The 26951-nt window shown below is 37.6% G+C and overlaps 1 protein-coding gene across 2 annotated transcripts in view; it reads right to left on the reverse strand.

Moving 5' to 3' along the window:
* The window catches only part of DCBLD2 (discoidin, CUB and LCCL domain containing 2), a 39042-nt gene that overhangs the window by 7609 nt on the left and 4482 nt on the right, over positions 1-26951 (reverse strand). Inside the window, exons 2-9 of one of the 2 annotated variants that reach the window (XM_068180986.1) lie at positions 14219-14446; positions 10741-10878; positions 9493-9544; positions 8077-8149; positions 5772-5905; positions 5077-5117; positions 2745-2960; positions 990-1138 (exon numbers count right to left, since the gene is read on the reverse strand). In XM_068180986.1, coding sequence (XP_068037087.1) covers positions 990-1138; positions 2745-2960; positions 5077-5117; positions 5772-5905; positions 8077-8149; positions 9493-9544; positions 10741-10878; positions 14219-14446 — 1031 coding nt within the window. The remainder of the gene's footprint in view (positions 1-989; positions 1139-2744; positions 2961-5076; positions 5118-5771; positions 5906-8076; positions 8150-9492; positions 9545-10740; positions 10879-14218; positions 14447-26951) is intronic. The other variant, XM_068180984.1, reaches the window with a different exon arrangement.

Here is a 26951-nt window from a genome sequence, read left to right on the forward strand (position 1 = left end):
CAGTCACTTTAGTTCACATGTAGGCTCAGAGAACCGACAGTAAATTCTCCTCCTCTCTTCCAAGAGTTTCCTACTGCAATTATGTTCAGTGTTCAAAAATCTCTTAGTTTAACAAACTTCAGCCTTTTGCTTCAAGAGGATGATATATCCCACCTTGAAACATTCTTAACCCAGAGTAAAGACAAGACCAAGGATAGCCAAGGTCACCATCCTTAAAACCTGTTTCTAAAAAACTACCAAGACTAGTAGTTACACTTACATGTGCTTAATACCACAGGCCTAAAATAAATTACATCCAAGGATTTTAAGAAAAAGAAGGAAAATCTAGTTCCAGACACATTACTAAAAATCTTGTAATTTCTTTAATAAAATCTGATCTGAACCACTGGGAAGACATGTATTTTCTCATTTTTACCGTCTATTAAATATTGCAGAGCTGTAAACATAGGAAAATGAGATTATCTTGCTGCTAACATTAGGGACTTTTTCTGTGTGGCAAAACATTTGCAATATGAACATACCCCTCCCTCTGCAAGGGGGGTTCTCTTATATAAGAAATTTAACAGTATTTGGTCAAAAACTAAGATTGACAGAAACATTAGAAAACATGACAAATTATACAACCTGTAACATTTATTTATTCTGTAACCTGAAGAGGATAAGAAAGTAAAGCTTAATTTTAAAACACATAACTTATTTTAAAAGAAGTAGAATCATTCTTGAAAAGATGCAGTACCAGAAAACCTACCACTGACAACAGATATTTCTTGTATAGAATATTCTCTCCCCAAATAAATAATAAATAACAAAAATAACATCTGAATTTTAGAACTGTTCAAATCCTTACATATTTGGATATTTTCAAATTTTCTTCTGCTTTATCTGCTGTTTACAATTCAAAATAACACTGAAAATGAAAGTTTTTTAACAATTTCTCACCATACCAAAATGACTTGTATTTACAACTGTGAAATCTCCTTAGAACATACCAAGAAAGCATGTGGTATTTTTACCTTATCTTTACCCATGCCAGGTTCTCTGTACACTGTCCACTTCTGTGCATCATCACTGTATAAAATTCTGTAGGCTGAGACATAATAGTAGTGCTCTGCTAAAGTTGATCCAGTAGTTATAATACCTGTGGAAATTGAGGCACCCAGTTAGGACAAAAAACTGGTACCACTTTGTAAAAATTAACAGATCAGTTTTTGAATCCAGAGTTGTACAGTGGAGAGTCTTAACTGGTCCAGTTAACTTCAAGAAGTTTATCCAAATTGCCAGGGTCTGAAGCTTCCACAGTAACTGAAACTTAGTAAACTCATTTTACTCACTTTGTATTTTAATTTTCATGGTATAACCTTGCTAAGCCCTTCCCCTCCACCCCATTTCTTGATGGAAACAGCCCCTTCATTTGACCACAGCTCACTTCTGTCTCCAGCTGCTGACACAGTTCTTCCCTGCTCTTGTACTGCCAACCTCAAGGCACCATTGAAAGAACTGCAGCTTCCTACAGCTGACGCTGCAGCACAACTCACACAGCAAAGCTGTTTTGGAAAAGCTTGTTAGCACAGGAATTAGAGGAGTAATGCAAAATCCAAGGAGTTCCCAGGGAGGTATCAACAAAGGCCACTGGTAAAATGCAAGTTGCTTAATGACAGCAAGCCATGCTGCTGATAGCAGGGTGTGCAGCTGAGGTTACAGAGACCAACTCAGGCATTTTGGAAAGAGACAAATGCAAACTGATCAGCGGAACATGTTTCATAATAGCCTTAAAGCCCCGGACTCTATGAAGCACTCCACCTAAATCCAATTTAATTTTGATTTACATCAGATGACAAACATGCCCATTAACAACAGCAAATCACCTCTGAAGGATTAAACCAGAAAACACTAACACTGGCACTGAAGGTACAAGAGCTGCACAGCTACCCTGGAGATTAAACCCAAAATGTCGACGCCTCACGAGGATTAAACCCAAAATGCCAACACCTCAGTGCTTCCCTACTTGGAACGGGCAACGTTGCAATCAACGGGAATTGGTGACCATGAGCTGACTGCTCATCTCAGAACGGAAAACAAACCATCCAGAGCAGCCTGGGAAACAGCACCTCCAGCTGTGTCTCCAAATCAACACAGCTGCTAAAATCACCCCCTGTGTGAAGGAGCAGGGCCAAACCCAGAGCCTGGCCTGCTTGCTGAAGTAAGGCCCAGCAGAGACTGCTGGGTGGGGGGCTGCAGTCCCCAGCCGTGGGCCCCAGCCCTACTTGAGGTGAGGAGGTGAAGGGGAGGCTGCCAGCTGTTCTCCTGTGTCTGCTGCTTCCTCACACTGCACTAGAAAGGCTCCTTTCCCTGCTGTTGGATTCGCTGTGGCCTTGACAGGCACTAGGGAAAACCTAGGAACACAAGTCAGTACACCTGCACCAGAGGTACCAGTGGGCTGAGCTGACTGAATTTTGATCTGCATCTCCAAGGAGACAATGAGCAGGAAAAAGGAAGAATCAAGGATCCAATAAAACCACAGGAAACAGTTCAACACATTCTGATGGAAGAGATGCCTTCTACTACGAAACTACATCTCTTCAGCTCCAGGCTCCTCAGTGTATTAGTGAGGACATGGAAGCAAATTAAGTGTAATGATAATTAAGTGCCACCTGAGCTTTATCTAAGGCCCAGAACTGGAAAAAAAATATATCAGTAACCAAAAATTTTGAATGCTGCTGAGAAGCCACATCAGATTCACTTACCTGTTATTTTCTTTTCTTTATTCAAGTCAATCTGCAACCACTGATGTTCATCGCTGATAAAAGCAGCCCAAGGAGGTCCAATCCTTTTTAGTCTAGCATTTTCAGGCTTCCAAATGTTTACTTGTCCTGTTTGGTTAGGCCACTCAAGAATAGATGATGATGTGATGTGGGAATCAGGAATCACCCCAGACTCCATCCCCAGTGTCCCATAGCAACCTGAAAAACAGAAAAGGTGAGGATTGCAAATGAGAACTGAAGTTATGCTGCTTGAATTTTAAGACTTTACATGCAAATATTAAATTGCCATCTAAATTTATTTCTTAACAACAATACCAACAAAACACAGTCTTTTGCTTTCTAACAGGGATGCTAGAACCAAACTAGTCACGAGAATGCCATGATCTGTACCTGTTCCAAGAGTAATGAGGATATTCTCTCAGTCACCACTCAAACAGAGCACTCAACGAGAAGCACTGGGGAACCTTCATGATGTAAGAGGATCTCTGGTTGATGCAGGAATGGGAAACAGGCTACTGGTTCATTAGTTCCTTTCTTGTTTCTGTATAACTTCTTGGGTTTTTAAACCAACCCAAGCATCACAGTGGTAATTTGAACAAAACCAAAGCATGTAGGAAGTCATGTCGTAATCCTGGCCTTGAGCTCAAACACATCCTTGAAATTAGTTACATTTTTCTGGTCACCATTCTTATTAAATGTTCCTTCCCATGGTGCCTTCTGCTGGTGGCTGAAAAACATCTCCTAAATCCAGGGCTAAATTTCTTGTTCTGTAATACCCATGTTTTTCCCCTCTCACATGCAGAGTCCCCAGAAGTATCAGCAGAGAGCAGTCTTTGCCTTCAGTCAGGCAGGCTGAACATAGCCTAGCTTCCCTTCTCCTGCAAACTCCCCCTCCCCCTGCAGCCCCCCTCTGCACCAAGGTGAGCACTCATCCCTCCAGGAAGATACAGGTGGCAGAGCTCACCTGTGACTGGATCCCAGAGAAAGTCTTGTCCATGTCCTGTGAGATGGCATTAGTAGTTTATTGTCTCTGCTGGATGTATGTCACCTGCCACAGCACAGGATCACTTCACTAAGGGAATCCTTTCCCTCAGCTGTCATTTTCCATCTAACATGCTGCCACTTGGAAGCTGAAATGCCTTGGTCTCTAAATACATTCCACTCTTTGCTCTGTGATGCTTCAGGCAATTTCTACCAAGTCTCAAAGTCAGGCAATTCTTCCTGTATAAGTGGTCTCATTTTCCTCTGCACTGACCATGCCTCTAGCATCAGTAACTCACTCCTCTACTTCATACCAAGTCATAAAACCAACTACAACAGCAGGAATACACTAGGACCTTCACCACAGTCTGATAAACCTCACTTGAGCATACTACAGGTTTTTTTTTCCCTCACCTAACTCCTAGGCAACCCAACTACAGACATTTTAATCTAGACTTGCATCTTATCTCTAGCTTATTCAGTAATTTCTCATGTGTCACTGAAGTCCACAAAGTCTAGATCAGCATTTTGTCCTATCTCTTCCAATTTCTAGGCCATTTAATTACTTTCATACACACTATCAGATCACACTGTGAATGACAAAAAAGCCCAGCAAACCCTGCCTGGATCACTGTGTTTAATATTCTTTATGCATAAGGAAACTAGATATGTAATTCCTTCTCTCAGCTCTTGCAGACACCTGAGAAATAATTTTAATACTATGTGCACTACATTTTCTAATTTTTACTTATTTGTACATTTCCATCACCAAACACTCCTGCCCATCAGATTTTTGTCTTTATATCCCCATTCACTGTGCCTTTTTTTATGTATTAGGAAAAGCATTTATTTACTTTTGAGAAGTATGTGCATGATTCCCCCCCTTTCTTTTTTTAACTTTATCTTGATGAAAAACAGATATGATGGTTTTATGGCTATTACATTGTTATTACAACAGTTAAAGAGACGAAGGAAAGGCCACTGTCTTCACATTTTTTTCAACATCCACTCCAAGATAGGATTTAAAGTGACTTACAGAAAAATTAGCTTCCACTTAGAAAACTACAGCTAATTTATTTAATTAGCCTGAAAGAATCTCTTTCTGCAGATAAGCAAGGCTTACTTGAAACATCACTGTACCTATAAATTAGTGATGATTAATCATCAAGCTGAGATAGTAAAACAATTCAAAAATATAAATTATTGAAGAATGCAGTAAAAAAAGATCTCACAAATAAGAACCAAAATTATGAAATCAAATACCTGCATACCTACTTCTATTCACAAAGTTTGTATGAAAGTAGTAACATGTAATATATGTGGTAACACTTACCACTCGTCTTAAAGGTGAAGAGACTTGTAGACAAGGGTCCCCTGCAGAGAACAAAAGATGATGTTTTGCAGTACCCAGTGAAAAAAATTGAAACAAACTGTCTTCAATTTATTTTTCTTGTCTGACTGCTTGCCACTGAAACCTATGCACATGTGCCTGAACAAGCACTTAATGATTAACACATCCTGCCAGCAAGTTGCAGCGCTTGTAGTACAAACACCTTCTCAAATGAAATCAAGTCCACAGATACTGGGTTAAAGACTTTCAAACAAACATCTACCCAGAAAAATATAAGTCTTCACTGAAATGCTTTCTTTTCAAATTAAGCTAATTATAGTCACACAAACCAATCTCCTGTGATTGCTTTCATTTATGGCACTTGGGATACAATGCCAAGCCACACTCTTTCCCTGAAACTGAAAAGCTGCCATTAAATTACTGTTTTTCCACAGACCAGTGGGGATTTATAGCCAAGAGGGTAAAAACTCCTTGCAGAATTTGGAAAATTAAAATTTCTGGCCTAGAGATGAAAGATATTTGGTAAAACAATTACACTACAACAAAAGTGTGTGAAACTTAGAGAAGAGAAGAGAACCTGTCCAGGGAACATATAGCTCCCTGAAATTAATCCCACAATGAGACACTACCAAGACCTAAGGTGCTAAAGATAAGGAAATGATAGGAAATGCACTTACACTTTTGAGGTGACATTGTTAGCCAGGGACCCTTCATAGTATGGAATGCCCTTGCTGATTACAACATTAATTTGACCACCCAGAGTATTTGACACGACGCCTGCGTGAACACCAGCCATACAAAGTGATGATGACTTGAAGAAGGGAGGGAAAGAAAAAATTTCATACTACTAAGTGAATAAATTAAACACCACACATTGTAAATGCTAGACTGTCTTTGTTATTATTACATTAAAATACTATTCTCAGTTAACTAAGAATAGTTATCTTGGTTATTTAGAAACTATTTTTATTTATTACTAAATTTATAAAAACACAAGAAGAGGGCCCTACACTTCACTGTGTCCTCACCCAGATGTATTAAGAATGTAACTGTTGTAATTAAATAACCTCAAACCAACACCAAAGTGAATCAGTCTGAAAAAGCCAGACAGCCAGGCTCAGCCTATAATAAATTATATTAGATAACAAAAGATGTAAATACATAGAAAACTTTTTCATAGAAAGCACATTGAAAGTATGTTTATTTATTTTCTCACAATTAAGGTGTGAGGCACTGCAGAATTTGTAGCTTTTAGCCAAGGGGTTGTGGTTTTTATCATAACTTGTGGTTAAACATGGTTTAACCATCCAGCACTCTGATCCATGTAAATACATAGTAATACATGCATACAACTCATCCTAAACAAGTCAATTACCTATGTTGTACAAGTCAGTGGAGCTCAGTAATAAAAAATGATTTTGCATGGTATCACGTTCTTGCCTTTTCTCCTTGGATGACAGAGTCTACTAACAAATGTCACAGTGACACTTCCCTGGCTTGCAGGCAACAGGTGCCACAGTGAGCAGCACTCACTGCACCAATTCCGTCAGGCTTGCACAGAGTAAGCTCACATCCAGCAGGTCTGGGATCAACACAGCTCCCCTCTCCATTAAAGTAAGAGCATGGGATTCTGTAGGAGATGCAGCTCCCTCCTCCCTGCTCACCAGATGTCAGCACTGAGAGCTCCAAGCCCTGAAGGACTTTGAACATTAGGGTCACACAGAAAAGAATTAAGATTTTGGGTATTTTTTAAAGCAGCAAACAGTTCCTGTACATTTGAAAGATATGCATGATAAACCTCAACCTGAAATTTGCTTTAAAGTGCTGGACAATTTCATTTTTTTCCACATAGCCTGACTTCCGGGAAATTCCCTCCCTTTTTTCAGTGATAAAGTATACAAAAAGAAAGTCACAGGGCATTTATTTCCTTAAGTTTCCTTAGGAAAATATTTCATTTTTCTCCATAGAAAACAATTATTCCAGATTTTGGCAAAAAAACTCCCAACAAGCAGAACTCCTACAGATGCTACAAATTTGTGAGGCACAGAATCAATTTCATCTTGTTACTAGCTACAAAAATTACCTTGCAGCCACTTAGTGAGGACTTACTGGGGAGCAGAACATGTAACACAATTACTCTGTGGTGACATTTTTACATGGGTGTGACTATTTAAGCAAGTAGCCTGGAATTTACAAATATTTGGGGAAAAAAAAAAACCAAACAGGGTTTTGGGGAAAAAAAACCCAGACAGACTTAAATTTTAAGTATTTTAGTATTTAATACTAAAATCTTTGGTTACTAACATTTTTACATTGTCTTACCTCTGTGCTAGATCTAAGGCCTTACTAAAAGAGTATTTTTAGATAAAAACCAGGAATTTAATGTAATTTTTAGTAGACTGCTAGCAAAATTATAATCGCTTAAAAATAAACAAATTGAACATCCTCCCATCCTATGGCAATTCATTAATTGACCTGCAAAGGCTTACATTAGAAAAATACTGTATAGGATTTTGCAGTGTCTTAAGTAAAGTACATTATTAAAGATGCTCACTAGCAATTTATAGAACTACTGTTACAGTATTAAATTTGTTTTGCAAATTATTTTATAGCTGCTGAGCATAAACAGTATTTCATCTCTCAATTGTAACAAAAATTAAGATAACCACTAAGACACTGCTGAAAGAGGCATTACGTTGTCAAAAACAAGAGGACATCATTAAAATAAACTGGTTCTTTCTTTATTAATCCCAATTTCCCAGCCTGAGAAAACCAACTAAAAGAAAACAGGAGGTAGAAAAAAACCCACTCTTTTGATTGATCCACCCTTCTCTACAGGACTTCCGGAAGCATTTGAGCCTCCACTACACTACTCCACTTCTTAGAGATGGCAACATCTGAAGCACCTGTCATTTAGCACCAGTGCTAAAAAATGAGTACCACGTTATTCACTTTTAGGAGGTACATGGTATTTTTACTTACATCTCTGTATCCATGAGGAATAGTGCCTGAAATATCAGCAAAAGGAATCACACATCCAGCTGGACAATACTTACTGAAAGAGAGCAAAATATCAAGTCAGGATTTGCATGTACCTACAACTCTCTTACTGTTATAAAACAGTTATGGTTTTGATTTCCAACACTCTGCTCTTCAGGTATCACTATGTAATGATATCTCCTAATTGAAGACCTATCAAACCAGACCAAAAATACAAGTGCACAACAGGAGAACAGACACTTGAAAATGTTTTAAAATAAGTCTCAACTGGAAGTACACTTTCAGTCTCAATATGATGAGTTAATAATGCCAGCATTTTATAATATGAATGCTACGTGGCTCCTGTAAATCCAAAGTCAGATAAGTAACAATATTAATGAATTTTATTTTATTAACTAGAGAACTGCATATCTATTTGTTTTGCACCCTTAAATAAAATATCTGAAAAGTATAGCTATTTTTTAACAGCTTTTGGCAATGCTTTGATCATAAATAACTGGCCAAATTACCACTAGCTCATAAAAAGCAAGAGGCAAGATACCAGCACCACTGGAGCAAGCCTGTGTTCATGTTCTAGGGCCATTTCATACTGCACACATGAAAATTATTACATCTTCAAGAGCTAAAAGTAAAGTAGAGTAAACTCATCAACATTTCCACCACAGCTCAGCAACAGCTGAAGCAATTCTGTAGGTTCCATGAAAGCAGAGGGATTCAGAGACTTTGTCACATGTTGACTAAGTCCAGAACCTACAACTACAGCCATATTTTGGAACCTGTGAAAATGAAGGAGAAATGCAAAGGTTGCACTTTGAAATGTTTCAGGTTACCACGGCTTAAGTTCTCCAAAAAGCAAGCTTAGATACTTCACAATAGTTTGCAGCTTTAAACATTGGCCTTGCTTTAGATGGAAATGGGGAACAAGACAACAGGGAAATGACACATTTTCCTCTTCAGAATGCAAAGCATTCTGTGTCTCCACAGAACCTCATTAATGAGTAACAAACTGTGAAATGGGTTTGCAATTTCTAACACATGTCATCCTTTAGTGCTCCTTAGGTAACTGTAATAGAAATTTCAGTAATTAAGTTGTGTACCTGCTATAATGTATTTATAAAAGCAATATTCTATAAAATGAGATATTAACTCCTATGTGTTAGTGCAAATTAACAAGGTTCTACTGTATACTGCATGTAAACACAAATGGGAGAGACAGGAGGAGGAAGGAGGAGTGCAAATGAAAAAAATCTTCAGCTCTAACGCTAATTATTTTGTGTCTCAAGTTCTCTGGATGGCCAATTTTCAAGCTGCATCAGAATATGTAACAAAGCAAAGTAGAAACATTAAAATTACTTCATTAAAGAGACTGGGAAGGAAACAGGTAAAAATCAGTCTTACTTGAATTCTGGTTCGGAAAAGTGACTTGCATTGTCTAAACAGGTAATTAAGTCTGGAAAGAAAAAATGTAAGTCAAAAGGATGATAAAGACAACAATCTTGAATATGCTTTTTAAAGTGCACAAATACATACTTTTGAGCCTCTGAGACTTAACAAAAAGTCTCTGAGACTTAACAAAAAGTCTCAGAATGAAAAAAACACATTCCTACTAAATTTTCTTGCAACAGATTTTGTATTACAGTAGAACCTTGCTAATTTGTCTGAGTAACTGGGAAATCTACTGAGAATATGACACAATACTACAAAACTTTATTTTCTGTGCAGCTTAATTTTAATCTATAGCTATTTTTCAGAGATAAATCAGAGACAGAAACATATGCTCTTTTCACAAAATTAAATTAATAAGCTAAAGAGGCCTGTGTTTTCATCATTTAATGGTTCTGCAGTGCTGAACACAAGCACCACAGAGAACAAATGTTAGAATGCTGTGTTCAGTACGTGGTATCATCCATGAGTGATACCACAAATTTCGTCTTTGTGTTTGCTGTGTATCAACACATACAGTCCAAAATACAAAGAGGAAAGCATCAAAAATCCTACAAAATTAAAAACTGAAACTCTTTATCTGCTCTTTTTAGAATAACTTCCAGATAGGGTTTTTGCCTTCTGAGGCGCTGCTGCTCCTTCATTTCCTTGCAGACCACGTATATCACTCACCCTTACAATGAGTGGGAGGAGATGCAAAACAAATACAGCAACCTTTTCAGAGGCTTAAAAGAACCAAAACCAGGGAAAAAAAACCAAGAAAAATACAAAAAACTAGTCAGCAGACTATGTCATTAAAGAGCTATGGGAGTACAGGAGGCTGCTACTGAAATAAAAATTTCCATGAGGTTAGTGTATGTAAAATATATACAGTTTGATAGGAAAACTTGTTAGCTATCTGCCACCTTGACTACTGCCTGAAAAAATGCATTTTGTCCTGAATCTGAAGCAGTTCTTTCATTTATAACAGACAACTTACATTTTTACTCTACTGTTCAAGATAAGCTTTGATACCATTTCTTTAGAACTACAGCAACTTTCAGGTAGGCAGTCAAATTTGCTACACAGAAGTATCAGGAAAAGCATACTAAATTTTTAGAAGTTAATTTGTAAGAATGTGGGAGTAAATGAATTGGTTCAGTGTTTTTACTAGACAGCTCTAATTCTGCCAGCAGAGAAAAATTACCAAATAATTATAAATACCTGATTTGTCTGTGGTCGAATAAGCTGCAAGAAATCCACGTCCAGAAGTGTGAATTCCACTCATGAACTGTACTGTGACTTCATTACTTTCTGAAGTAATTAAACCACCCATTTGAAAGCCAAACCCACAGTATTTTCCTGTGGAGAGAAGGAGGAGAACAAATATTGACCCAAAACAACACATGTAATAAGAATTTTATTCAATTTCCAGCCTCTTATTTCATCTGCAGTGTAGGTTCACATTAGTTCTGGTGTATACTCAAAAGCAAATACATGAGAATGACACTAAATAATGTGCTTAGTGACCATTTAAAGGAAATGGCAGACTGTGAGTTCCACATTTGTTTTGTCACTGTCAAAGGTCTTGCATACTCCAATACCTGCAGATAAATGTGGCCTTATCCCATTCACCTCTAGCCATGCATAACCTCCAGAGTCAGAGCTTCAAAGAACATGAGGAATCTCACAAGGAAAAGGATCAAGTTAGGACAATAAGAAGCATCTACAGAAGCAAATGAGAAAAAAGCCCTCCTTTTCCCAAAGTTGCTGGAGCACTTCTTCCTCATAGACTCTTCCATGGTTTCTGTCACATACTTTCCCTAATTCTGGACATCAACAGGCACAGCTCACTGCATTTCAGCAGTATCATACATATATCATATCGAACCATAGGTAAGCACCACTAAGATACATTGCCAGTTAGTTCACTTTCTGTTTTGTCACACTTAAAAAATACAACACAGTTTCTGTACCTGGGGGTTTCTCTTGCCATACAAAATGAACAAAAATAACACAATATCAACTGCTGGAGTCCACAGATATTGACAGTATTTGTCCTATGAAGTTCTAGAATTGATACCAAGTCACATTAATGGATGAATGGCTGTTAAACAGTCCCCAGTCAATATGGAATTCTCCAGTCCTGCTAACTAGAAGCTTTAGTAAAGATACTGACCAGTTAATTAACTTGTTTAGGAAAAAATAATTTTCTGTTCTAAAGGCTACCACGATCATTCAATATTGTAGAAACCATCTGTAACCCTATTTAAGATTCTGCAGTGGATAACCAAAGTGAATAATCACCAGTAGGAAATGACACTGCCTCTGTTTCAGCTCATCATTCCACTTGCTTTCCTCATAATGAGTATGTTATCATAAAGCAGAAATAGCAGAAAAAGAGGCAAGACTCCTTTCTCAAATAAAGGCAAACTACCATAATAATATAGAGGAAGGGAAGTAACATGGTCCTGCAGGAATAGTTCTTAACAAATATAGTACAAAATAAATATAATATGTAGGTCAATTTCCTTTAAGAAGTGAACTGCACTCCCAAACACTATCAAAATAATTTTAAAAATTATAAAAGTTAAAATACTTATAAAAGTTAAAATTCCTATCATTATTCAGAGCTTTCTAGATGTTGCTTATTCAGTTGTTTTGTTTTTTTTTTTTTTTTAACAAAGCAAGGGTATCTTCTAATAAAACCAGAAAAGCTTTTTAAGTTTTTTTTCAGCCACTGGATCCTGTTACATGAGTGACCATCATGAGACTCCTCTTAAAACAGCATTTATTCCCTTCTTCAGGCAAATACACAGTGCAAGCCATTTAAATCCTGCTTGGATAAACTCTCCAGTGCTGCACTTTATGGTTCACGGCAAGGCATACTTTTGAGAGTAAATAATTATAAATAATTTTTCTAACTCTTCCCTGATTTTTGTCAATCTTTTAAAAAGCAAGCACTAGGAAGTGAAAAAGCATGACTGCAGTAACACCTCTCTCAGCTGTGCATACAGAAGATGTAATATTGCTATTTTGTCTGTACTTACGCATTGAAGGATCTCGAGTGCTTTTGTACAGCTACAATACACCAGGAGAGGGAACTCCCATGTCTTAAGTAAGTACATCTGACTGCAGATGCACAGTGATTTGACTGTATTGAAATCTTATAAACTCTTCTAGATCGTACTTACACTAGAGACAAACCTAACACTGGGCATTTGAATCGTCTTTCTATTTCTTCATACTCAACAGGCTTGGAATAAGCACTAGTCCTTAAAAGCTTCATTAGAAACCCTCTCTGTTTATCAATGAACCCACTAACAATTTATTTTTTAATCTAATCAGCCAACTTTTAAGTCATTTTGGGTTAAAAAGGTATGACTGAATTTCACATTTTATGTAAAACAAGTATTTTAATGTTAGACCATGTCAGCAGTCTTGAATGGAAAATCATGACAAGTCCAGATTTCTCCCACAAAAATCCAAGTCACTGTTTAATCTCTCCAGTGTCTGTTGCTTCAAACACAAAAAAAACCAACAACAAACCCTGCCTCATCTGTATTTGCCACTGTTAACATCTCTATTTATCCTGTGATTTAATTTATTAAGAGCAGAACAACAAACACATTTCCCCAACATACTACACTGCTACACCAGCAGGCCTCAGCTGAAAATCCAGGGAAACAAATGAAGCAGGAACTTACTTGAACCCATTAAGTCCCTTGTAAAAGTGAGTAATAGACTTATCAGAACTTGACATTCCTTGCCATTTAAGGTATTCAATGTTTCCTATTTTAGACCAAGTCTGGCTCAACAGCTCCAAGCATATACTTATTTTCACACACACTTACCTAGGTAACAGTTGGAAAAGTGGGTTAATAAACCTAACACTCCACTAGCCTCTTTAGAAAAAGACTCAGTTTAGTGGGATCAGCATTTGAATTGCACAAAAACAGTCTCAGTGAAGTAAATCTTTTTCTCTCTCTCCAAATTAAAGCTTTAGGAAAGAAAAAAAAGTTCATCTGCATAATAACAGCTAATTTTAGAAAAAGAAGAATGACAATTCATTTTGAATTTTATGCAAAGTAACCATAAGAGTCTAAACACCCTACATATACCTTGATGTAGATGATAACATAACATTGCTATTTGAAAAAAACTCACTGACTTCTGGTCGTGAAATTCTCCTGAAGAGAACAAAAGCTAAGAACATTATCAGAGGATGGAAGATATATTTTGAATCCTGTCATCCTTTAACACCACCAAGAAGAGCAGCTCAAATCAAAGTATATTCATATAAAATTAAAGGCATTTCAGGTACGGGATATATATATATTTATTTATTTATTTATTTATATACACACAGATATATAGATATATATATATCTATATATAAATATATATATAAATAGATAGATAGATAAGTATTTGCACCTTTTTTTTTAATGAAGATGCTTCTAGTTTTACAGTTCCCTCTTCACTGCTTACAAGAAGTTTGCAAGCTACTAGGAAATGTCAGAGGCAAAAAAGCCACATTGCAGTGGAGCTTCCTTTGAAAATCTCAGGAATCAAAGATTATTACAGGATCCGTGTTGCATTTATGATGCAGCTGCTGTTAAAAAGCAACAAAAGTACCAACAGTACACCTGAGTTCTATACAAGACAGCAGTTCTCAAATAGTGACAATTCAAGCTCCTACCTATCTCTGTCCTGTTGGGGCCAATGCCATTATGAACTCTCAGGTAACTGGAATGACAGGAATCGGAGTCATCAATATCAAAATCACCAAACTTGAGCTGAACTCGCTGCCCAGGCTTCACACGGATCTCCCACTCACACACGGTGCTGTTGGGAGAGGTCCGGGGGTAGTTTATGGAGGCCAGGGTCCCGCTCTCAGGGCCCAGCACAGTGTGTCCACACCCATCACCTAGGAAAGAACAGAGAGAAATCAGCTCCCACGTTCATCCCCAAAGCCTCACATCACACCCCGACATCACTACCAACCACACCTCGAGAAAACTCCAAGCTATCTCACATGCAGATAACAGCAATGGTGACAAATACCACTCAACTACCAAACTGCTTTTGCTTAGCTTAGCATCACAGGTGACCAGAGAGCTGCTATGACTTCCTCAGTGAGATGGAAAGTGATCCATAATGATTTAAAAAACAGCATGGACAGTACAGGAAGTGTCCCTGCTATTTCTTATTTCCTCAACACCTCACTACAGAAGGAAACAGGTGCTGAAAAGGACAGAGAAACCTGACAATAAAACCAAAGCACATTGTTTTACTGAGTTACTGTACTCACCACACAACGAAAATCAAGTACAAAGCCATTGACAGCAAATAAAATACAGCATGTTAAATACAGCTCTGACCACTACCAAACTGCAAATATGTTGTTTTCTAGTGTACCACTATTTTAATCCTTCAATTCACTCCTATTTAGAGAACATATTAGATTTTTCAGAATTCGCTGTGACTCCAACCTGAAGCCTTCTACCTAACTTTTGAGTATTAATTTTAAACAGTAATAACAGTACTAAAACTAATTTATTTAACAAATGGAAAACAATAGCACAAATTGTGTATTGTCAATATTAAATTATAAAGAACAAACTAATAAATTTGATTACTCAACAGATAGACATGCATTTCACCCAGTATGTAGCACAAAAAGTGTAATAATTTCTGTGCTTTAGAAATTTCTGTGGTTTAGAAAGGTCAATGTTCTTAGAGTAACATTCACAATGATCACCGTGATTCTTATTGACAAAAATTTGTTTTGACAGCTAAAATTGTTTCATATTACACAATAATATGTGTAGTTCCTCTACTAAACACAAAAAGGTAAGCTGAGCTTTAGATACAAAAACTGTACACATACTTAAGAAATTTAACTAAATTTCAAAATTCTTAAATGTATTACATGTGAGACTGAGTGGAAAAGTAAGTCCAATGCACTGAAGTGATGTGGAAAAAACAAACTCCTGTGATTAAGTTAACTAGGTCTGATTAATCTGTTTGCAAACACAACTAATTTTTGCTAGCAAAAACTATTGTCCTTATAATCTGAGCACATTGAAAGATAGCTGCATGTTATAAAAGCTAAAGTACTGATACTATACATAGAATCATAAATGGATGCAGATGCAAACTGCAGCTGTTTATCTTGCTAGCAGTTTGGAATGAAAATGATACACCCTTGGAAAAGTTAACTGGAATATCTGCTTAGTAAAATCAAAACTTGTATTTGTGAAGCTGTTCTTCAGCCATCTTTTCATTAATGCAATTTGCTTTAAAACTTTGTTCTATCCCATGGCAAATATTTCCATTTGGATGACAGCTGATCAATTACTCTCCTAAGTTTAAGAGTTTTTCTAACACAAGTCACCATTGTTCAACATTACAAAGAGGTAACCTAAACTGCATGTTTTATATATCACTATAATCCTGGTTTCTTTCAAAAGGCATGTTATAAACCTAAGAAAAGCGAAAGCTTTATTATGCAGAGCCTGTATGGTCTTGGTTTATTAGCTACTAAGCATTCAAATGTCAGATTTCCGATTAGTCTTAATATGCTAACACTTAACAATAAAGGATTCCTTTTCTAGTAAAAAGGTTTTTCACAAGCAAATACTCACACACAATTCAAAATTCATGGAATTTATTAGATTAACAACAACAAAAACAACAAATATATTCATGGTGATACATGGGGTTAGCATTTCAAAACTCTTTATATTGCAGACATAAAAATAATTATCAACACAAGCAGCAGTCAGTTCTAGGTTATGTCCTAAACAAAAGCAATGAGCCATTAACCAGTTCTGTGTTTTTCCTGTCCCATGATGGGGTAAGCAACTGCTTATTCATTCACAGATTGAAAATACTCTGCAAATACACTGACACAGTGGCCTTTTGAATATGAAATCATAGTAGCATTCCCGTGTATGGGCAGATACACTGTTCTGAGTGCATTTTAAGGAAAATAAAAATCTTTGCATGAACTATAATGCTCAAAAGTTAATTAGTTCTCATTTCAATAGGCCTGTTACTGCAATGCAGTCACCACACAAGTACTATTTCTCAAAACCAGGAACACCAATAATGCACATGATTCTGTATCTTTGATTCTTCCCCACCTTCTTGTATCTTAAGCCTGTGCTGCTGGAAATCAAAGACAAAGGAAAGCCTGTGTCTCCTCTTTGACCCAAAATGTATTTAAGCTGTAAACTTCTCCAGTTAAAACTAGAAAAGATCATGCCTAACGTTCATTTAAACACTTCTCTCTGCTAGCTTGCTGTTCAGGTGTCTCAAGCATGAAACAATACCTGCACTGTGCATGATGAATAGCGCACAGCTTCCTGATGAGAAAAGCAAAAGAACTCCAAAACAGCTAAACACATTTAGGTGAGAGAATGCAAATAAAACATTTTAAGTTTTAAAAATTGGGACTTTTCTTCTAAAGACACATCACTAAAAAATGACAATATTACCTCTTGTAGTTTGGAACAATGTCTTGTTTCCCATGGCTAGAGAGAAAATCTTTCTAATTTGCTTCACACAATTTAATGGAAACATCAATCTCAAATCTCCCTTTTGTTGTAGGCTTTCTTAAAAACATGAGAGGAAAAATATTCCTCTATCCATATTAAAGAACCTGCCATCAAAGCATACTAGAAGGAAAAGGAAAAACAGTTGTGCCGAACTGTAGCATCTTACTATGAAGTTGTTTCTTAAAAGTAGCTTATTCGGAATGGATATTTCAGATCTTTTTATTGTATTTCACTTAGTGATAACAGAAATGCCAGACACTTCATGCCTGAAGAATCTGAAGATTACCATGGCATATACAGACTGCCAAGGGCAGCAGCATCACTCATGAGCTATTTGGAAAATTTTAAAAATCACAATTCCAGTGAAACTTGCAGAACCATGAACCCACATCTTGCTGTATTGGTACTATAAAAGGGCAGCTCTTGAGCCTCTCCATGTAACATGGTGCTTCATCATTTCTGCCACACTTCTTTAAACATCACTGATGAACTCCAAAGACACATACACATATCCAGCATCAAGGGAGCAATCTGCAATACACAGCAGTTTCTCCAAGAAGAAGTGCAATTCTTTTCACTATGGCAGCAGATTTAGGACAGTAGTCACTTTGTTCATCTTCTAGTCATTGAGTGGCACAGAATCTTTTGCTTCTGTTAACCTGTGAGAGTGGAATATCTAAGAACACACAGAAGACAGACATCAATTCCCTAATCAATTATTCCTGGATGGGCTGACAACCTCTCTTGTCTGTACACAACTGAACAAGTCTCCTGCTTTCTTTCAGACTTCTCTCTCACACCACAGGCCTCCTACACTTGCAGGATAGATAAAGCCCTTTGTAGAAGCACCGGATCACTGGTGTGCACACATCACACCTGACACAAGGAGGGGCTCTAGATGTCCATCCTATCTCACACGTGCTGGGGACCAAGTTCACAGCAAAGAGGAAAAGTTCAGCTCTTCACCAAAAGCTGTGCTAGAAACAGGGGCACCTCTTAAAGCAGCTGGCAGAGGAAGGCAGACTGCTGCCATCAGGAGAAGGATCCACCTCTGCAGGCACCTCTGAATGCAGCCTGGATGCACCCTCCTGACAGAGCTCATATGACCCCTGGGCCATGGCACACTGATGTCTGATGCAATCATGCAGATGGCTGAAGACAATTTCTTAGAGCCAAGTTCTTTACATCAACAAAATACAGGACTCGGACCAACACAAACATACCAAATCTACAGGATTTTGATACTTGAAGAAAATGTGGAATTTAAAAAAAATGAAAAAACATTGACCATGCAGGAGTGGGTGCTAGGTTATTCATACCTACAAAAAAATATTAACTATACTTTCTAGTTGTGGAAGTCAATTAATCAGAACTTTTCCCCCTGGAGAACAGTTGCTGTTGGTGACCGCTAAACTTGTCCTCACTATCAAAACATGTTTAAAATAATTTTTTAGACCAGTGAATACTTTCCCATTCCTTACTTGGAGAAGAGTGAATGATAAAGACATTAGACAGTTCAATATTATAACCTATAAATTACAGCTGATACATATCAAAACACCAATCTCAATTTTAACACGTGGCACTGCCTTTTGAACAGACTCAATTTAACCAGTGGGTTACCTGAGAAGATTTTACATATATAAGCTATTGTTTTAGGTATGTTTGTGACTAAATATTGGAGGTAATTGAAACTTTTTTAACTAAGCACAGGTACAACCAAATCTGTAAGACTCATATAAGCAAAAAAAGGGTGTTTCAAAACATTAATTTTAACTTCAAATACACAACCCTTTCTGATTCAATACATTACTATAATTTCTCCTCTTCTGCTCAGCTCCTGTGCTATGCATTTCCCTACTTTTTCTCAGCATACCACTAAAGGACACTGTATCTGCTTTTTGCTTTTCTCAGTATGGGCAAGAAAATTTACACAAAGACCAAAAGAGTTCCACAAATAAGAAACACAGAGGAATTAAATCACAGAGACATCAAATTCTAAATAGCTTTTTCAAGTATTTTCAAATGTCCTTATTTGTGTCCTCCAAACTCACTGCTGTTTTCACCAAATTCCACAGAGTGATGCTCTTCAGGAAGGAATCTGTTCCACTGTCAGAATTAATTTTCTTAACAAGCCAGCAAGCACACAGTCCATTTTGATCTTAATGCCATTCACTTGCCTCAGTAACACACTGGTTTGGGCATTTCATCCCACTACAGATATTTCTCAACATAAAATACCCCACACTGCCACAAGCAAGGCCACAGCTCAATAAACACTTTAAGGCACTTTAAATTAGCACCGCCACAGACAAAAGCAAGCCTTGTCTGCCTCTCACTTTTGGCCACATGTTCTCACACCCTTCCTGGTACTGGAGGCAAACATTTATGCAGCCACATGGCCAACCAGAGCAGGGACTTGGCATAAAAACAGCTGTTAGTTTCAACCTAGAGAAACCTCCTAATTTATTTGAGTATGCATATGCAGCAGTGCCTTCCTTGACAGAGGGATAAGACAGTGTGAGAGTAGGGGAACACCAGCAACTGCTTCTTTCACCAGCACTGCCAGGAGGGTAGGTGGGATTATGGCTCTCTCAGCTTGGATTTATTTACCTGCTGTGGAGCACCCTTAGTTAATGAAATTATGGGATGAGATTTAACAAAGACAGCAACAGGACAAAAGCACAATAAGCATTTTGCTTTTCAAAATCTTAGCAGCTCAGTGGGGTGACAGGAGAGGGTGACAGGAGACAGAGGCTGAATCTTGTTTTTACAGCAAAAGTACAAAATTTAATATGCCATTACAACAAAATTTTACTGTTTTCATTTACAATACAGGCCACGTGCTGAGCTAGTGATAATTAGCACTTCATTATTTTAATCTATACACACAGCTTTACAATCATCCCCTCTGGAACTCTAGTCCAGCTTTCAGCCACTGAATTTTATGCAAAAGAGTAACACTTAGTAATCCTAAATTTAGCATCCAAATATGATAACATTTAAAATAAATTATCTAAAATTATTGTCAGATCAGGTAAGACATGTGCTTCCTGTGCTGTGATGTACTAACTGAACTGACTACTACTAAAAGAACAGAAGAGACATCAGCTGTGTAAGACTGTGCTGCAAGGCTTTCACTTACTCATGCCAGGGAAACAATGTGAGTAAGTCCCCAGGGACAGCTATGACTTGCTTAAATAGTATGCTGGCAAAAGGAGCCTACAAGGACAGGCTAGGCATGGTGAAAAGTGATTCACATGAAGAGTCTGTGAGAGGACTGTGTGCTCAGTGGTACATAACGCAGAAGCCCCTCTGATCTGCTGCCCAGCTGACTCACAGTGACAGCTCATGCTCTGTGTCTTTGTTTGGCTGGTACATGCAGCTTGCCCACTTCCCAAGACACAGCATTTACTTTGCAATCTGCACCACATGTTCTTAAAAATAAACACCGTTGTGCTTCAGTGCTTTAAGTGCTACACAACAGAAACACAGATGATGAATAAAGGAAAAATAACACACAGATAGCCCTCCCTGAAGTTTTTCAAACTCCTCACCACACTAGGACCCTGTGAAATTTCACAAGCCTCACATATGTCAACTAAGAGGCAAAAAAGTTCTCCAATCATACCAATAATTCACATGCTAAATTAACACTACACTCAACAGTTCCCCCTTCCTTTTCCAGTTCATAAATGAGACTGCAGAGCCTAACCTGCAGATCCATGGTGGCAGCACCACCTTGCCTCTCAGGAGCAGCTGCCCCTTCCCTGCCCCACCCACTGCCAGTGCTCACTGTACCCCTGTTGGGCACAGCCCAGTTCCCAGCCCAGGCTCCCAGGGATGGGCATGGCTCACCAGCCACTGGAGCCTGAGCAATGCAGAGGATGCAAGGCAGGGACAGGGAGGAGACAGCAGCAGCCACAGGTAAGAACAGCTTTTAGTACCATGGAACTGACAGAAGCTAGCAGGGAGGAAGCTTCTGGTTTGGATAACTGACCAAAAAAAAAAAAAAAAAAAAAAAGATGCTTTCAAAAAGAAAACCTGAAAACACAGTTGTCACTGAAAACCTCAGAACACAGTTGTCATTATTTGCACCCCACAGCAGCACCAATAGCAGAGACTTTACATATATACCCTTTACATATACCCTCTTTAAAAGTTGCCATCCAACTGATGAAACAGTCCCACTCCACATCTGTGCACCAGCAGTGCAGTGTAGGTGGCACGCAGTATCATCTTGATTTCTAACATTCATTTTCTAATCTAATTTCAAAATTACAATTGGGACTATTTGGACTTTCCCCATTTTGAATAACTTGGCTTCATTCTAGCATCATAAAATTTAATAGACAATCTGTTACAAAAGGCACTTCATTCCTAATTTACCCTTAAAACAAAGATATTGCCACACTTTTGACCCTCTATGAATGCAACCAATAAAATAAGCATAATGCATTGCTGAATAACAAGAGGATGAACTAGGAAGATGAAAGTAAATTTAAATGTTTGAGTCTTCATTTTTTAAGTGCCAAATTTATCATAAGAAGTATAGCAAGAGCATGTAGGAATACAGTGTGTGAAGCTTCAGTTAAAACTATCTGTGAACTTTAAGCTAGTCCATAAGCTTTGCTGTACTTTCTTCATAGCAAGAAGGAAATCATGCTTTGTGTAGCAGATGATGCCTTGTGGAGAACTTGAAATAATATCTTTAAAAATGAAAATATAAAATAATGGAAATCCTTTATTTGAAATTTGCAAATATACTTAGGAAAAAGACAAAAACTGATCATCACTAGACTTAGTACACAAGTGTTCAAAAGCATTCAATTTAATGCATTCTTCATTTCACCCTTGTGATAATGAGATGTACTTTGACACCTGTACACAATTGCATAAAAATAGAAATTAACAGATAATGTGGTTTAAGGCTTCTCGTTTTATCACAAAACTCACAGATTTGCAGAAGAAAAATTAAGCACTAGTGGCTTCTTTCCACCACACTGAGCAAGGCAAGATGTTTTTCTCCATATCTTAACCATCCTGGAGCCAAGTTAAAATAACCAGATATGGGCTTTAGCTGGCTACAGTCCTGCTGAAGATGCAGCAGCTGCCAGTTGTGAAACCCTGTGTGGTCCTGCAGGCAATCATACATGCACAACAGACTCAGCACACGTACTATATCTCTGTGGTGCACCATCCTTTCAGAGGCTAAAGCTCTGAACTCTGAGGAGTAACCACACAAAATTGCACCACTGTAATTCGTCTTTCCACTCATGACACAGGATCTTCCACCTGCCTCATTCCTGTGAGGTTTCTCTCCAGAAAAACCTCCATGTTCACATGCAAGTAGATCTACAAGTGGCTTGTCTTGCCAAGTCTAATTAAAACACTTTACTCATCCTATTTTTGCATTTTTAATTTTATATTGGGGCAAAACTAAAGACATCTGTGGCACAACTGCTGAAACAGTTCAGTGTTATCTCTCAACATTGAAAGCTGCAACTGGACACTGAAACAGCTACTCATACTCCAAGAATTTGCAATTAAGAGACCTGAAAAGATTTCCTCTTCACAGTTAAGCAACATTTGAGGTCTTATGTGGCCTGATCTAAGTTTAGGAAAATCACAATTGGATCACTGAACAGGAAGAGAGAAAGGTACTTACGGATGAAAAATAATTATCCTTTTGCAAATCTGGAATAAATTTATAGATAATTTATACACAAACCTTGATTAAATGCCAGGTCACAATAAACAGTATTAGTGTGATGACTGACAGCATCACTCTGGGAAGCATCTACACCATTCTCCTGTTTAGAAACCATGACAGAAGGATTATCTGCTCACAACCATTTTTAGAAGCATGTCAAGCTTTTCAAGTTCCCTTTTCCACCATTAAAAGTATTCACAAGGATGCATCAAATTATTACCTCTGACAGCAATTAAAGTAAAGAAACAAGAAAATCAGAGGGGTTGCTTTTAAGAAGTGGTTCTATCAGAAAAAACATTTTGGGGAAAAAAAATTAAAAGAAAATCCATGTGACCTCATGCACAATCCATCAAATTCCAACAAGACTGACAATCCAAAGATGAGCAGCTGGCAAGGACTGTCATTCTGATGGGTAATATTCCAATCCTCAATAACAAAACCTCTTCCTTGAGCTAAAAGTATATTTGGAAAACTTGAAAATCTGGGAGGAAGATTTAGAGGAGGGATTAACCAGTGAAGATAGGAAGTGGGAAGAGGAGTGTTTATTAAAGCAATAGATGATCTGACCATTGATTTTATTTCCACTTTTCAGTTAATAAATGATGCATGATCTATGGAATATGGTTAATAAGGCAGTCTCCTGTGACTAGTTGAATTGAGTTGTCACATTATGAAGAATGTTAAAACATTATACATTAATTTAAAACTTTTATTGAACAATGAAAAATGCTAACAAAATCAAAGATTCCCACACAGAAAAAAAAAAAAATTCTTTAGTACTACAATTAACAAAACCACTCTAATACAGTTTTGCCAATGAAAGACAAACTCCGGCATAAAGAAAATGCCAGAGAAATAATTCCCAAAAAAAAAAAAAAATTGAAAATCTACACAAATAAAAAACCTCTAGACACACTCAAAAAGGAAAAAAACATCAAGTTTGAGCCTGTATGATCCTAATTTATGAGTCATTTTACACAATGATGGTTTCATAGTGTACTGAAGAGCAGAAAGGCGCTTTAAAGTATGATTTCTTGTACACCTTGACTAGTTAGAGTTGGCTAGTCACAAGTCTAACTAAGGGGAACTCAAGAAGTTGCATTAAATTTCTTTCCAGAAAGTTTTCAGACTTGAGCAAAGGCATCTTGAAAAAGAGACTTTTTAACTATTTCTAAAGCTAGCATGCTTTAAACACCTGGAGAAGAAAACAAACAAAATACAAAAACAACCCCCCATCCCATCTGTTTCTAAGACATTCTTAAAAACACACCTACATTCCTGGTATTGCCAGGAATGACACAACTGAGTTCACAAACTTGGTTCAGCTTCCACGACATTTACTAAAGCCACAGCAATGTACGCAACCATCGCGGCTGTGGTGCGGAACTGGGACCTCCTAACATTGACACCACTCAACAACAAGAGGCGTGGGATTTCTACTCACAGGACAGAAGTTAGCATTTTCAGTAAGATACTCAGAACAGAGGTTCTTAAGGTAAGCAGTCAAATAACTGTAGAGAAATAATGATTTCCCGAGTCACGATGCACAACACCTCTTGGACAGAGACCAGCGACCAGGCTAACACAGCCTCCTCATGTCAGCAAACACTAAAAACAAGCACGCCTGGCACGTACATAGTCAGCCCCCATTTACACATATTCTGCTTCCAGCGATCCCTTTTCTTCTAAAGAATGTACTTTTTTAGAAGCAACTGCCAATAGCTGCTAAGAATCCTTGCACTTCTAATGGTTCGTGGACTTGCATTTCACATTGCTACTGCAAATATATTCCAGTTGTTTTATAGCTAGTGACGTCACCTCAAATCACAGTCTCACTGCAAACTTGCAACAAAATATGTAGAGGTATGATTGTCACTTACTGCAAAGATGAACACATATATGCTTGATTTTCAGGATGCAACTAAACTCACCAAAATCAAAGAGACAACTAATCACTGAGCTTCAGTATCCACCAGCTGTGCTGGTTCAAACCTTACAGACTGCTAACTCACTGAAAATTATTTTTATTTTGATATTTGCAGAGAAAAAAGAATACAACCCAAACAGAAGTGACAACGCCAAACACAGAGATTTTGAAGAAATGCCAACAGGAAGCATGCAAATGCCATAAGCAGTACCAAGTGATGTGTTACAAATCCATGATCCAATTGATTGAAATAGTGAGATAGCTAAACAAATATGAACTATCTGCTTTCATTTCATTTTTGAAGAGTTTAGCAACCACAGAGAAATGTTATCCTCTTAAAACTCTTCACCAAGGGAAACTAAGTGGTCATGCAGGGAAACACCAAAGTTACACGCTTGAAAAGAAAGCACAGGTTAAATTCTTCTTACCTATTCAAGAGCTGGTGTTTGGGTTTTTGGTTTTTTTTTTCAGGCACTAGACAAAAATGCATCAACCAGAAGACATTTTCAAAAATCAGTGTTATTCTGTGGTCCAAAGGTCAAGTTAATATCAAATTTTCAAGTATAATTTTTGTTTCAAATAACAAAGTGTTTGGTTCTAAAGAAACAAGCTCAAATAGACTATAAATAGCACAGCTCAAGCTGTTTGCCTGCAGGAATGGATGGCAAAGAATGCAGTTTAGCAAAATTTGATAGGTCATTACTGCATTAATGAACAAGCTTCACAGATAACAACCCACAATTCTGTATAAAAAAACCCCAGGGGTGAAAATTCTATCTTAATACAAGTTACCACAGGGCCTTCTACATCAGTGTTACTCCCACTCTCCCTCTCCACCTCCCCAAACTTCAGTTTAGTAATAAATCCATGCCCTATGCTTGGACAGTGGTTTCAACTACACTGTTTTAAATAAAAGGATGCTGAATTTTCCATAATATTTGATTTAGAGAAATTAATCTAAAAACAACTCAATCAGAAAATGCAGGAGGGAAAGGAAATACTTTGACTACAAAACAAATTCCAGGTTTTCCCAAAGCACAGGGTGCAGTTATAAAAGTTGGGGTGACAATCAATGCCTTTTTTAAAAGCCTTTCAAAATATGGATAAAATAACCAATATAGAAACATTTCACAACACACAGAGCAGCAATTCCAACAAGGACTGCATTTGAACTGATGACTATCTGAGCTATGAAAGCTGATGCATTCAAGGCAGCCCTTAACCAGCTGATGACTGAAACTACACAGAGCAGCAGTGATAACATTAAAAACCAAATGCATCATTTCCCACATCATGAAGCAGGTTGGCAGAATTGCAGAGAAAGGAGACATTTCTTTTTCTCTTACATTAATAACATAAGAAAACACTCCTGAAAACCTTGAAAGCCAAACAACTATATTCAGTCTTTAGGAAAAATAATTTTCCTAAAGACTCAGCAAACGTGCTAGAAGGCCACTGGCTTGAGATGCACACAGTAACAGCATACATGGTCCTGAAAGAATACTTGCATTGCTTTTTTAACACCAGCTCAGATGCTTGATTTTTATAGCCACAGACACATATATATAAACCCTACATGGACTGTACTGCTTAAATCCAAAATGCAGTACATTCTTTTGAGTACAACAGCTCCAAAGCGTATCTGCACAAAAGGGTGATTCCTGCATTCTTTCCAGGAACAGACAAGGCTAGCATGACCTCAAAAGGCTCCCAGATGAGCCTGTACTGGGAGGCACCCTCCCAGAAAAGACGCTCTGCAGAACACATGGATATACCTTTTGCCCACCAGATTCACACACCCACTTCAAATAAGACTCATTAACTGTAGGAGGAAAAATAACGTTGCTGAGATTCTTGTTTTCAAAAGCAAAGAATATTCACTCTTGTTAGGTCTATACTTCCGATACCAGCTCAATTCCCTTCAGCAACAGCATTCCTCCACAAAATTCTTAACAGAACTGTTCCTCCTCTCTAAATCTATCTTCAAGGTGCAATGCTGGGAAGCTGAAAAGAGCATCAGAAAACCTGAAAAAGCCTACCCTAACTTTCAGCCCTGCCCTTGAAAAATTCTTCCATACTTCTCAACACAGATTAAATGGATTTGCCTCAGCAGTCCTGCCTAAATGGTACCAATCCCTGAATCCTCAAGCTGCACAATTGTATCTTCAAAACACTCTGCAGTTTTAGTAAAACTGTCCCATTAAATAAGCAGAACAGTTCATTAGAGCAC

Source organism: Anomalospiza imberbis, chromosome 2 (assembly GCF_031753505.1).
Source record: "Anomalospiza imberbis isolate Cuckoo-Finch-1a 21T00152 chromosome 2, ASM3175350v1, whole genome shotgun sequence".
Classification (NCBI taxonomy): domain Eukaryota; kingdom Metazoa; phylum Chordata; class Aves; order Passeriformes; family Viduidae; genus Anomalospiza; species Anomalospiza imberbis.